The sequence below is a fragment of the Primulina eburnea genome, chromosome 9 (genome assembly GCF_022965805.1).
Source record: "Primulina eburnea isolate SZY01 chromosome 9, ASM2296580v1, whole genome shotgun sequence".
NCBI classification, from domain to species: domain Eukaryota; kingdom Viridiplantae; phylum Streptophyta; class Magnoliopsida; order Lamiales; family Gesneriaceae; genus Primulina; species Primulina eburnea.
In genome coordinates, this window is record NC_133109.1 from 15,129,146 (window position 1) to 15,144,730 (window position 15,585).

The following is a 15,585-nucleotide window of genomic DNA, read 5'->3' on the forward strand; positions in this document are numbered from 1 at the left end:
TTTTTTTTTTTTTTTTGGGAAGACTCGCACTAGCCCTTCTTCTTTTTGGGAAGACTCACACTAGAAGGTTTTGATCATTACAAGCAATTTGCAAAAACCTAGTTCAGTTTGGACTTAACATTGTCAAAACTAAAACTCCTAGTCTACTCAACTGAATGAAGAAACAATATACGAACTGTTCTTAAATTCAATGAATTACAAAGAATTACTAGCACTTAATAATCCTTAATGATCAGATACAATACTTTGTAAAGTGTGCCTTAGCGTATGAGCAATTTTTGCTTGAATTTGAGAGCTAGAAACTTAGTTGTAACTTCGTAATTGACAAACTTGTGACTAGGTAACTGCTTCTAAACTGAACTGCATCTCTATTTATAGTTTCTAAACTGCAACAGTCAAAAACTTAAAAATTACATATTCCAAATAATGTAGTTGTCGCTTCGTCTTTTGTCTAGGTCATCATTCCTGACATTCGTACAAAATTTGATTTTGACTGTGTCAGCAAAGTATGAAAAAAATTATCGAAAAATTAGCTTAACCCTCTGGTGTAATCTGATGTCCTTGAAACAGAATAAAGAAAACTGATAAGAGATACTTCAGTTTTGGTCCGATCAGTTCTACTCCACTAGTCCAGTTTATGTAAATAAGTTTATCTTATAGACATAGTTAATTCTTTTTGGTTTGGAGTTCAGTTTAGATCAAATCAGTTTTGCCTTAATTATTTGTTAACACCAATACATAAATTTTCTATTCCAACAATTTCTTATTTTTTGGTGTTTGAAAAAATTAAGTAACAGGTCAAATTTAGGAAAAATAAATTCTGATAAACTGAGTTTCTGAAATTGATAAACTGAAATAAATTTTTCCAACAATTTCTAATAAATCCGATAAACAATATCAACTATCTATTGTTTCTTATCTTCGCTTTTCTTGTCAGATTTCTTTGCAATAGTTGCAGCTTTAGAAATTTAGACTTTTCTTCCTTCTTTTGTCTACACCAGGAATAACCACATATTTTTTCATAATGTGCACAAATGAAGTCATCTGGGCTGACATAATATCTAGCTTTGCTGAAAGTTGAGTGTAAACTGAATCGATTTTGGAATTCAAATTTTCATGAACTACGTCTGAGTGAGAGTATCATGAGAACTTGGTAGTTGTGATGTTGAAGCGTAGTTCTTTCTCATGGAGTCTAGTTAGATGAACAATGAATGAACATGTTTGGATAGATTCTTGAGATCCTTGACAACTTTGTCTTCGAAGTTTTTGATATCAATGTCAATCGGTTTCTGACCTTGTCTTGACTTGTGACAAAAGAGCATTTATGCCAGTTAGATTTGAGAGGATATTGTCCATTGGAATATCATCTTCTATCTCCAATTCTGGTGATTCAACAATGGTATGTGCTTTGGGATCGAGAAAGATGATCAACTAGCAGCTTGATCCAACAACATCAACTAGCTCAACCGCATCAACATTTCAGTTTCAGTTTACTGAAATAAAATTTGGTTTGCTATTGAACCTCTACTGACTTCCCCACTTCAGTCATATCGGCAATATGTTCCACAGTTTCCATTTTGGTTGAAACGGTCATCTCAATCTCTTCATCATGGACCTCTTCTATGGTCTGAGTTACTGTGTTCAAGATTTCATCAATGTTAACCAGATATATCTCCTCGATTGGTTCAGTTGACTTCTGACCTTCTTGTGCTTGAGCGACTTTTATCTTTGTTTTAGGTGGATGAATCTAGTAAGCATATTTAGAATATAATATACTTTTCATTATGAATTTCATGATCCACTAGACTCATGACCTTATGGTAGTTATACTATATTCAAAAACTTTATATATGCAGCTTGGGTAAGCACACAGACAAAATAAATGTCATAATTGGATAATATCATAATCATAAAGCATTATTAAAATAAATATTATTTTTACATAAGAGTCAATAAAGTCTAAGTTACAAATTGGCTCGTTGGACACCTACTTTAACACCAACAGTACCTACCATATCCAGATTGCAACATATAACATGAGGGTATTGCAGATCAACAGCAATAAATGAGGCATCCGACATCTTCAGACCTCCACAAAAAGTATATCTCCAACTATTTTTCTTATTTTTGCCTCTGATCTGCACTTTATAACAAAGACACAGTTGATAAATGTTTTGCATCATCAAAAGGGTGATGATTCTCCATTAACATATTTATAGCGGATTCATCTTTTTTGTCATCTAAAAATGGATTGGCCTCCCCTATGAAAAACCAGTTCTCTTCACTCAGTTCCCTCAAAAGTATTCCCTGATTTGGAGCCGGATTCTCTTTTGAATCCCCTCCAGTCGGGATGTTTTCTGAGGTGAAACTCTCTACTCTTGGATCGATCGACTTCTCTGGTTTTCTTTTAGTTTCGGCTTCTTCAAGAAAGAAATCTTCTTGAATGGCATGATCATTGAATTGTGAATTGCATCTATCAAATGTTTTTACTGATGATGATTCTTGCAGAGTTCCTTGTCCTGATGAGGTTCTGTGGCAAAAGCTACCAAACCCTTGAATGACTCTTGAAATCTTTCTTGCCCTGTCTCTTTCTTCTTTGAGAAGAGGCCCTTTTTCAAGAAGCTTCAATACCCTTTCAACTTTCTTCCTCACTGTTAGGCCCCAATTAAAACTACACAAACAAGCAATTTTTCAATGTATTATATACAAGAAAAAACAGAAACAATATTTTAAGAAGCACGACAGATCATAGAAATAAAATTCTATAATTCAAATATCCCTCATACTTCCAGATACAGCATACTTGCAGTTTTTTCTTAGTTATCTCTTACATTGATAATTATGTCTGTAACATTTGGTTAAACCAATAAAAAAAGTGGCAACTAATCTTGCATGAAATGATATACCCTTTCTCATCAATATGTAGGAAGTTTTCCATTTCTTGAATAACATCTCTGTCTGTTTGAAACTCTTCTGCAACACTTTCAGGACCATGAGTCATCAAATATTCTAACACAACCACAGCTTTGTATGATTCCCTCCAAAATCTTCTCTCAAATCTCACCAACCTGAATCACATAAAAAAAATTCAAAGATTAAATACACACATTGCACCAAACATCAATTAGAAGATATTCATCACACAATCCAAACAAACCTCTTGTGCAAAATCTCCACAATTCTCCAATAATCATCCACTTCAAAAGCTGACCTGGAAATCATCTTCAGGGTTTGGGCATCAGGTCCGCCCGGATCCCCATTAATAGCTTCTTCCGCCAGTCTTCGGACAAAAACAAAAGAATCTAATCAATACGGGTGAAGGGTTCTTAGTACTGATTGTAAATAAATATAGAAATCTATGCTATTTTTTCGTATTTCTGTAAAATCTTCTGGGGGCCTTTTGTTTCTTTTCTCAAAACATATGGATGAAGAATTTTAAATTTTTGAATGGCTTCTTCTCAATATCTCTGGTTTCCCTTCATGAAAAGTTTCGAACTTTTAAGACATGAACAAAGAAATATCACATGGAAGAAGGTAAAGTGTTCTTAGAAATTAATAATCAACCAGTAGTGAATAGAACAAAACAAAACAAAACAAAGCAAAAAAATCTTGAATAGACACAGAGATTATATAGCATAATCTTGGAAATCAGGGGATTACAGTTGGGCTGGTGTGACATCGGTCAAAACCAATCGGGCAGTTTTGATCTTCTCCTTGAGATAGAAAGAAGCCTGTCTCTTGAATTCATGGAATAGAGGTTTGTTCATAGTTCTGCAGTTGCTGCCTAAGATCGACATTTTCTTGATTTCTTCTAATTCTTTATCTGATTTGTAGAAGGAAAGTGGAGTTGGTATTAGCATATCAAAATGAAAAAAGCAGTTGCGGACTCCTAAATAGTGATGTCATGGTTCAATTTTTTCCGTGTATAAATTTAACAAATATTTTATATATAAAATAAAATATAGGTAACATAAAATATAACGTAAATATCAAATTAAAATACCTTTTTTAAAATTTCAAAGATAAAGGAATGATATTACTAAAATCCTGTATTGTAGTTGTTGAAAATAAATGATTAGAATATTGAAAAGTAATAGTTGAATATTTGAATGTTGAAAATAAGAGTTGTAAAATTAGAAATTTGTGTGTGATGATGTAGGTAATGATGTATTTTATTTTTTGGATTATGTGTAATGAAACTCTATAAATAGATCTCTCATTTGTGAAGAAAATCACAATTGAGTAGAGAGAAAAATATTATAAAGTGTGTGGTTTGGTAAATTTTGAGAGTTTGAGATTTTTATTTTTTACCATAAATTTTTACTTTTTCACAACACGTTATCAGCACGAAGCTCTAAAAGTCCTACATACTTTTCCAAGCTCCAAACAGAAGAAAAAAGTAACAAAAGTAATAATATTTATTTTACTGTTATTTATTTATTGTGTATTTATTTAATATACAATATAATGTTATTATTAGAAATAATAAAAATAAATTTTTCATAAACTTGTTATAAATCCTGGGAGGATGTTAAGACGACATCCCACACTCCCAGTAAGGGATACGACAAGTATAAAAGCCAATAAGGTTTTTAAACAAAATAAATTATGACACTCATTATAATATTATGATATGATATACATAATTATTTAAACATGTCTAATATTATATATACCATATTATTACCATAAAATTATACAAATACATACCTTTATTTTTTTGTACACCAACGATCATAAATGGTAAAAAAAAGGGCTAGTTTTTGCCCTATAAATATGATCTCACAAACAAATTCAATCACTCCAACTTTCTCTTCTTCTCTAAAAATTATTCATCATCAAATTTTTCGAAGAAAAAAGAAGATGGCTTTCTCAAGGATATTTTTAATTATTTTGGTTATCATACTCACGAGTCTTGTATTTATCGGAGAATATCCTCCTCGTGCGTTTTCTTTATTTCTACAAATACTTGTACTTGTTGTTTATCCGTTACTTTGTATTGCAATATTTATTAACTAATAAAATGCATCGTAATTTTTTTAGTACCACCATGTCAAATTTAACAAAGTTCGAATTTGTTGCGCTCGACATCACGGGAAAGAATTATATACCATGGACTCTAGATGTAGAAATGCAATCTTGAGTCATTGGGTCTAAGCGAGACCATTAAAGAAAATGGCATATGCACGTCACAAGAAAAGGCAAGAGCCATGATATTTTTGCGTCGACATCTCGACGATGGATTGAAATGTGAATATCTGACTGAAAAAATCCCATGGCTTTGTGGAAGGGATTAAAAGAAAGATTCGAACATATAAGAGAAGTTATACTTCCGACCGCCCGGGATGAATGGAATACATTGAGATTCCAAGACTTTAAAAAAGTCAGTGATTACAATTCGACGATGTATAGAATAATCTCGCAATTAAAATTTTGTGGACATGAGGTCACAGAATCTGAGATGCTTGAAAAAACATTTTCCACGTTTCATGCATCAAATATTACTCTACAGCAACAATATAGAGTACGTGGATTCGTGAGATATTCTGAACTCATCGCCTGTCTTCTTGTGGCGGAAAAAAAAACAACGAGCTATTAATGAGAAATCATCAGTCCCGACCCACTGGATCAACAACATTTCCAGAAGTAAATGTTGTAAGTAAAAATGAATTTAAACCTGAAAACCAAAATCAATTTCAAAGACAAGGTTTTGGTCGAGGTCGAGGTCGTGGACGTGGACGTGGACGTGGACGTGGACGTGGAATTGGTCATGGTCGTGGACGCGGCCGTGGTTTTGAAAATAATAGAGATAGTTATTTTTATAACTCATCTCAAAAGAGCGTCCCAAACCATCCACTGAAAAGGCATCATGAGAATACAAGTGTTAATGAGAATCACTCAAAAAGATATGAAAGTTCTTGTTACAGATGTGGTACTCCAGGACATTGGTCCAAAGTTTGTCGAGCCCCTGAGCACCTTTGTAAACTTTATAAAGAATCATTAAAGGGGAAAGAAAAGGAGACCAACTTCACTGAACGCAGTGACCGTTTGAATGATTCAACTCATTTTGATGCTGGTGATTTTATGAATGATTTCTCTGGAAATGATCAATATGTTGGTGGGATAGAAATGAACAATATTGATGCTGCAGATTTTCTCAACGATTTATCTGAAAATGAACAATATAATGGTAGAATATAAATGTACAATAATTTATTTTTGATGTATTCATAGAATAATGTTTTATTGTATAATTATGATATGTGTTATATTTAAATATATATTGCCAGTAATTTATTTCATTGCATATTTTTTTTTGAAATTCAAATATGGAAAATGCTATGAGCAAAGCTGAAGTTTGCATACCCGATAGTGGTACAACGCACACTATCCTCCGAGATAAAAGATATTTCTTGGAACTAAAACCAACAAAAACAACGGTGAATACAATATCAGGTCCTGTAGACTTGATTAAAGGATGTGGTAAAGCACAATTTTTGTTACCTAATGGTACAAATTTTTTTATCAATGATGCTTTATATTCACCACGATCAAAAAGAAATTTGTTGAGTTTTAATGATATATATTCCCATGGGTATGATACTCAAACAATGAATGAAGGGAATGAGAAATATATGTGTCTTATCACATATAAATCAGGAAAGAAATATGTGATTGAAAAACTACCAATGCTCCCTACTGGATTGCATTATACACATATAAGTCCCATTGAATCAAACATGGTAGTTGATAATTCTTCGATATTAACCAATTGGCATGATCGATTGGGACATCCTGGTTCAACAATGATGCGAAGAATTATAGAAAATACACATGGTCATCCACTGAAAGACCAGAAGATCTTTCAGAATAATAAGTTTCAATGTAAAGCATGTTCTCTTGGAAAACTTATTATAATACCATCACCAGTCAAAATCCAAACTGAATCACCAATGTTATTGAACGTATTCAGGGTGATATTTGTGGACCAATCCATCCACCATGTGGACCATTCAGATACTTTATGGTATTAATTGATGCCTCCAGCAGATGGTCACATGTATGTTTATTGTTAACTCGAAATGTTGCATTTGCAAGATTACTTGCTCAAATAATAAAATTGAGGAATCAGTTTCCCGATTATACAATCAAGAAAATTAGACTTGATAATGCTGGTGAATTTACTACCCAGACTTTCAATGATTATTGTATGTCTATGGGAATCATTGTTGAGCATCCTGTTGCTCATGTACATACACAGAATGGATTGGCTGAATCATTGATTAAACGTCTGCAAATTATTGCTAGACCAATGATTATGAAAACAAAGCTCCCTATTTCTATACGGGGACATGTAATTTTACATGCTGCTTCATTAATTCGCATCAGACCAAGTGCACATCATAAATACTCCCCATCACAACTTGCATTTGGTAAAGAACCAGACATTTCTCATCTGAGAATTTTTGGATGTATGGTGTATGTGCCTTTTGCACCACCACAACGAAAGAAAATGGGACCTCAAAGAAAGGTTGGAATTTATATCGGTTATGATAGTCCATCAATCATTCGATATCTTGAACCTCAGACAGGCGACGTGTTCACAGCACGTTTTGCTGATTGTTATTTTAATGAGGAAATCTTCCCAATGTTAGGGGGAGAACAGAAACATACCGAAAAGGAAATTACATGGTATGTATCATCATTGTTACATCTGGATCCAAGAACAAAACAATGTGAAAAAGATGTACAACAAATTGTACACTTGCAAAGAATAGCAAATCAAATACCAGATGCATTTGCAGACATAAAAGGGGTAGCTAAATCATATATACATGCTGCAAATACCCCTGCTCGAATTGAAATTCGAAAGAAACAAATGGAAGATACTCATGATGTCATTAAACACCTGAAGCGTGGAAGGCCAGTCGGTTCCAAGGATAAAAATCCTCGAAAAAGAAAATTCATAGAGAAACACGATGATCACAAAATAAAGAATGATGTTTCTGAAGAAACACATGATGATCACAAAATAGAGAATGGTGTTCATGAAGAAACACATGATGATGAAAATGTTCTGTCAGAACCACAAACTGACGAGAATCATGAAATCTCTATCAATTACATTAATACTGGAAAAATATGGAACCGAAAAGATATAGATGAAATTGATGATATATTTTCTTATAATGTGGCAATCGACATCATAAATGATAACGAAGATCATGAACCAAAATCTTTTGGTGAATGTAAAAATCGGCAGGATTGGATAAAATGGAAAGATGCCATCCAGGTTGAATTAGATTCGCTAAATAAACGTAATGTTTTTGGACCTATAGTCCTTACACCTGAATGTGTAAAACCTGTTGGATACAAATGGGGTTTTATTCGAAAGCGAAATGAGAAAAATGAAATAGTAAGATATAAAGCTCGACTTGTTGCACAAGGTTTTTCTCAAAGGTCTGGAATTGATTATGAAGAAACGTATTCTCCTGTGATGGATGCAATTACGTTTCGGTATTTGATTAGATTGGCGGTATCTGAAAATTTAGAAATGCGTCTTATGGATGTTGTTACAGCTTACTTATATGGATCACTTGATAGTAATATATATATATATATATATATATATATATATATATATATATATATATATATATATATATATATATATATATATGAAAATCCCTGAAGGATTTAAGATGCCTGAAGCACAAAGTTCAAAACCCAGGGAATGTTATTCTGTGAAATTACAAAGATCATTATATAGGTTAAAGCAATCAGGTCGAATGTGGTATAATCGACTAAGTGATCACTTGATGAAAAAGGGATATGTAAATAATTCAATATGCCCTTGTGTTTTCATTATGAAAACAACATCCGGATGCGTAATTATTGTTGTATATGTTGATGATTTAAACATCATTGGAACGAATAAGGAAATTCAAGAAGTTGTGTCATATTTGAAGGAAGAATTTGAAATGAAGGATCTTGGAAAAACCAAGTATTGTCTGGGTTTACAAATTGAACAAAAAGAATGTGGAATGTTTGTTCACCATACAAATTATACAGAAAAGATCCTTAAACGTTTTAATATGGATAAAGCAAATCCTTTAAGTACTCCAATGGTTGTTAGATCATTAAACATAGAAAAGGATCCATTCCGTTCATGTGAAGATGATGAAGATATTCTTGGTCCAGAAGTACCATATCTAAATGTCATTGGTGCCCTTATGTACCTTTCAAATTGTACAAGGCCTGATATATCTTTTGCCGTGAATCTGTTGGCAAGATTTAGCACATATCCAACAAAGAGACACTGGAACGGAATTAAACATATATTCTGTTATCTACGAGGAATGACAGACTTGGGACTTTTGTATTCAAAAGATGCTAATCCAAGTATAATTGGTTATGCTGATGCTGGATACTTATCTGATCCACACAAGGCACGTTCCCAAACTGGATATGTATTTACTCGTGGAGGCACTGCAATATCTTTGCGTTCACAGAAACAAACGCTTGTAACAACTTCATCAAATCATGCCGAGATTATTGCACTACATGAAGCAAGTATTGAATGTGTGTGGTTAAAATCAATGACCCAACATATCCAAATCTCATGCGAATTATCATTCGACGAGAAGCCTGTGATACTATATGAAGATAATGCTGCATGTGTTGCTCAAATGAAAGAGGGATATATAAAAAGCGACAGAACTAAACATATTCCTGCTAAGTTCTTCGCATTCACCAAGGAGCTTGAGAAGAATAAATGTATTGATATTCGTCACATTCAATCAAGTGAAAACTCATCAGATCTCTTCACAAAGGCACTTCCTACGTCAATATTCAGAAAGCACATATATAATATTGGGATGCGCAATCTACGAAATTTGTGAAGAATTGTTCATGTCAACATCAGGGGGAGTTTACGTGACTGCACTATTTTTCCCTTACTATGGTTTTTATCCCAATTGGTTTTTCCAAGTAAGGTTTTTAACGAGGCAGTACAAAACACGTAATGAAGACATCATCGTATCATGATCATCATCACAAGGGGGAGTGTTGAAAATAAATGATTTGAATATTGAAAAGTAATAGTTGAATATTTGAATGTTGAAAATAAGAGTTGTAAAATTAGAAATTTGTGTGTGATGATGTAGGTAATGATGTATTTTATTTTTTGGATTATGTGTAATGAAACTCTATAAATAGATCTCTCATTTGTGAAGAAAATCACAATTGAGTAGAGAGAAAAATATTATAAAGTGTGTAGTTTGGTAAATTTTGAGAGTTTGAGATTTTTATTTTTTACCATAAATTTTTACTTTTTCACAACAGTAATATATTATTTAGCATTTTTTTGAAAGAGTTTTTCTATCCACCATATATCATTATTTTGATTTATGAGTATTTTTATAATGTCCGAAAATCAGTCCACGTAGATCACATGTATGAAATTTTTAAATTGTTTATTATTTTATTGAAATGATTTTAAATGCTTAAATTAGATATTTTAATATCATTAAATGATTAATTGTATAATTTGGTTTGATTTAAAAATTTTAGTATTTTGGAGTTAAATTTAAATTAATTAGTGGGAGTACGAAATTTATGTATTTTATAAGAGATTTTTGAGAAATAGGAATTTTTAAACCTTTTAATTTAAGTCTTAATGATTTTATTAATCTTAATGGGCCCAATTTATTATTTAAAAACTAAGGTTAATTAAGTTCATTAATTAAGTATTTAGGAAATCTTTTTAAATTCTTTTTAAAAGAGTCCTACACACACACCTCTAAACATCTACACACACATACACCGAAATACACACAAATTTACGTAGGTGAAAGAAAGCAGACTGGCCGAAACCTAGGGACCTTGGTCAAGGGAGTTTTGAAAAAAAATTCTCTATCGTTCTTCGACTTTCTTCGTTGTTTTTTCTTCCAGCAATGATAACCCAACTCTCTTGCATCCTTAGGTGGGTTTTCGGTGGGTTTTTGTCAAAAAAAAGGGTAGAATCATCCTCCGTTCGTCACCAAAGTTCTACCGCCCCGATAATCATATTTCGAGCGTTTTAAATGCAAATGCACGTTCTAAACCTTTCTTTTTGCATCATTCAATTAATATTATGCATGTTTATGAAATTGTGAATGAAAAACAAGATGATCTAGTTTTATTAAAATTTTGAATAATTTATTTTAAAGTTTAAAAGTTTTTAATGCACTTTTGAGTCGTGTTATGATTCATAGGGATTCGCTGCCATTAAGAAGAAGAGAGATGGTGTTTAGAAGTCCTAAAGAGAGTCCCATGTAGGTTAGAAAAGGACTGAAACGAGAGGGGAAAGCGTCGAGCCTTGGTTAGGTTGTATTGCATGTGTTGGGTTTGGTTTTGGAGAAAGAAAGGGAGGAAGACGGCGCTTGGTGGAATGTGCAAGGGAGCTGTTGCAAGAGTGGTCCAGTAGGGTCCTAAGAGAGTGTCTAAGGGACTGGAGTTGGTCTAGCTGGGTTTGGTCGAAGGTGGTTCATGAAGGTTGGGCGGGCCGCGATGCCTTAAAGGAAGGGAAATAGTGCATTTTGGCTAGGGTTGAGGGAAGAGGCTGGACCATGGTAATGTGTGGGCTGGTAAATCGGGTTATGAAACATAATTATGGTTTAGCGATTAAGTTGAATAAATCGAAGGGCATGAGTTTACGTTTAAGAAAATTAGTAGAAGTAAAAAAATAAGGTTATCTGATGGTTCGGGATAGGCTCGGGTCCTAGGAGAGTGTCTAAGGGACTGGAGTTGGTCTAGCTGGGGTTTGGTCGAAGGTGGTTCATGAAGGTTGGGCGGGCCGCGACGCTTTAAAGGAGGGGAAACAATGCATTTTGGCTAGGGTTGAGGGAAGAGGCTGGACCGTGGTAATGTGTGGGCTGGTAAATCGGGTTACGAAACAGAATTATAGTTTAGCGATTAAGTAGAATAAATCGAAGGGCACGAGTTTACGTTTAATAAAATTAGTAGAAGTAAAAAATAAGGTTATATGATGGTTCAGGATAGGCTCGAGTCAAGAAATGTAGGAAAAAGTCAAAAATGGGAAGTTCGGGGTCCATGGGTAAAATGGTCATTTTACATCCTTGGTAGTTCGAATGTCCTGACATTGTCCCGAGGGGATCATAATATATCTTAAATGATTTTTAAATATTGTGGTGAAATTATTATATTTTTACGATAAATGCTACAATTGAGCGATTTTCCCGAAATTGATAATTTTACAATTTTTGGAGAATATAATATGTTATAAATAAAAGAAAAAGAAAATATTTTAAAATATGTGAATTGACCGTGTTACATAAGATTTTTGGGGGATTAGTATTAAGAAGGGGCGATGAACTTACTTTATGTTAGGCCATGACCCAGTGACAAACGTTGCTGACGCCCCATCGCTATGTACCATGGTTTATAGATTGATCAATCGAACAGATGATACATGATAAAATTTAGTCACTTTCAATGATCAAATTTCACTAAAATGATTTATGAAGGGGAAATGTTTTATGATATTATATGCTTAAATGATTTACGAAAATGTTTATATGTTTACGAGTTTTTATGTCAACTTATTTTATTCAAAATATTCTTTTAAGGATGCATGTGTATGTATATGTATTACTCATTACGTATGGTTTGGACGTGCTGAGTTATAAGACTCGTTAAATTTGAATGGTTGCAGCCCGCAGGTGAGGATGATGCTGATGGAGGATCGGACGCTGGAGTGGATCGAGCATGGCAGTACATTCATGTAGACCTTACGTTTTCCGCAATATTATGATAATGAGTTTTTTGATTAAGATTTGAGTATTATTATAAATAGAGATTTATGTTTCGTTTTTAAAAGTTAAGACGCTGGATTTTGTATGATTCACATTTTTTTTTATGATTGACAAGTTATACATTTCTATTGCAAATTCTGATTTTTTTTTTAAATTTAGATTTATATATTGGTATGGTTCGGTCTTTACGAAGATAATGGAAAAAAAAATCTATTATTATTTATTAAAGTAATAGCTAAGGGATGTTTCAATTTTCCTAGAAAATTTTGATATAAAATTATGTAATATTCACACCTAAATATTTAAATTGTTTAATCTATACATGAAATAAGAGGATATTGATGAGTCATTAGTTGTATTAATAGGGATGTAAATAATCCATATTAAGCTAAACATTATCAGCCTTGAGTTTGATTTATTTAAGACTAATAGAAGCTCGAGCTCGATTCGAGTTTTTATTATCAGGCTCGAGCTAGAATTGTCTTGAAATTACTAATCTCGCAAAAAGCTCGAGCTCGCCTAGTTAAAAAGCTCGTTTATCATGTTAATCAAGTCGTGCTCGAGTTTGATTCATTAATAGCTCGTTTATCATGTTTAACGAGTCTGGGTGGAGGTCGGCTCGTTTTCGAGTTCGTAAAATATACAATTGAGATCAAGTTTGAGTTTGATTCGAGCTTGATAATATATATATATATATATATATATATATATATATATATATATATATATATATATATATATATATATATATATATATATGATTCGAGCTTGATAAAATATTTATATATATATATATATATATATATATATATATATATATATATATATATATATATATATATATATATATGAACTAATTTAAAATCACACATTAAAGTGTAATTTTTATTCATACTAATATTTTTATTTGTCAACTCAACAAATATGCCAAGCTCGATCTTAAGAGCCGGCAAAAAAAAGCCGAGCTCACGAGCCTATTAACGAACATGTTTAATAGCTCATGAGCCGAATACCTTAGACTGGAGCTTGATTTGATTAAATTATCGAACTAGAAATTGAGCTCGAGTCTAGCTTGATATGATTAACAAACGAATTCAAACGAAATTTTTATTGAACCGAATTTCGAACAACGCTAAGAGTTTGATTCGTTTACATTCTCAGTTGAATAAGACGATAATTTCAAAGCAGAATTTTGCTTATTAAAATTTAATGGCGGAGAGTGACGTGGTATATGGACTTTGGTCGAGAGATTATTTAATTTAAATTTTAAAAATGTGTGCGAGTGTTTGGAAATATTGTATCGAAGGATTTTATCTCTATTTCATAAAGAAAAATTATTTTCCTAAAAGCTAAACAAACATTGCTCTATTTTTTTGTTAGTCGAATGTTTTCCAGCATATTTATTATTTTTCTTTATTCCTCAAACATATTGTGTAATCAAAATATAAAAATCTGATATTAAATTTCTATATTCCCTATGGTTCAAAAATCTGATATTAAATTTCTATATAAAAAATTTCTATATAAAAAATCAAATATGATCTTTATATTCCCTATGGTTCAAAAATCTGATATTAAATTTCTATATTTGTAATTATGTCTCAAATTTTAAGACCTAATTATTATTAAAAAAATATTTTTTTGCAAAAATTTAAAGAAAAAGCGAAATATTGATTATTTTTAATTTATCTGATATCAATATTTCAAAATTAAAATAAAATATCAAGTTAGAGCCAAGTTATAACAACTTTTTCCCCACTAAAACAAAAATAAAGATTTTAAGATAAACATGTTGGTCGCCACTTGTCGTAGAATTAGACGACAACGTCAAATTATAATTTATTTATGTTTTTAAAAAATAATAATAATGAAGTGCGAACGTGTTTGGTTTTTTGTTGGATTTGGACATTTTTCAAATATCTATTTGAATTTGAAATAAAGTCTAGCGAAAGCATGTGGAAAGACGTGATCCATGGGTTTTTGAATTCAATCTCTATTCTCTAGACTTCATTTTAAATAAATTATATTACAAAAAGAAAAAAAGTTCAATCCAAGGGTAATGGATTGCGTCATCCCAAGTCTCTTTTTAATGGGCAAAAAATATATTTCTACGTCATATGATTAAAATATTTTTATCTGTATGATTAGTATAATATATCAAATATTAAAAAAATCAAACTTTTAAAAGCTATTCATAGTTTTAATATTACTAAAACGATAAGAATAATTTAATTTTTTTAATTTATCAAAATCACATTTAAATTTTTAGCAGAATTAGCTGGCCGACCCATATATATATAGGATAATGCTATGTATACATAATGTGTTACATAGATACTTACATGTAATTATTAATTAATTATTAAATTACAATTAAACCCTCATCCTAAATTGATAGACTACACATTCCATTCATTATTTCTTCTCCTATCAATAATATTAAATTGTTTTTTTTTAATGCAAGTCCTGAGATTTATCATACAATTTTTTTAAAAATATATATATTTTTTGATAAATATTATATTTTTCAATATTTAATAAATCATATAAAAAATTAATAGTAATGATTTTTAAAATTAAAAAAATTAATGATTGTAACTACAAAAATAAATTATTATATTGCCAAAATTAGAATTAGACAAAATTTCATGACAATAGGAGAATTATTTCAGTTACATGACGATATGATAATATCCCAAATTTATTTTTCACCTATAATTTTTTGTACTTGCCCTATCAAGTTGAGCTACATGAAAACAATAAGTTTTAA

General features: G+C 31.6%; 1 protein-coding gene across 1 annotated transcript; it reads right to left on the reverse strand.

The window, feature by feature from the left end:
* Positions 1–1,888: 1,888 nt before the first annotated feature.
* Positions 1,889–3,893, reverse strand: LOC140840427 (uncharacterized). Its single transcript, XM_073207625.1, has 4 exons — positions 3,661–3,893; positions 3,158–3,280; positions 2,907–3,068; positions 1,889–2,671 (listed from the first exon to the last, which is right to left on the reverse strand). The coding sequence occupies exons 1-4, from the start codon at positions 3,858–3,860 to the stop codon at positions 2,146–2,148; spliced, it is 1,011 nt and encodes a 336-aa protein (XP_073063726.1). The 5' UTR covers positions 3,861–3,893; the 3' UTR covers positions 1,889–2,145.
* Between the last annotated feature and the right edge of the window lie 11,692 nt (positions 3,894–15,585).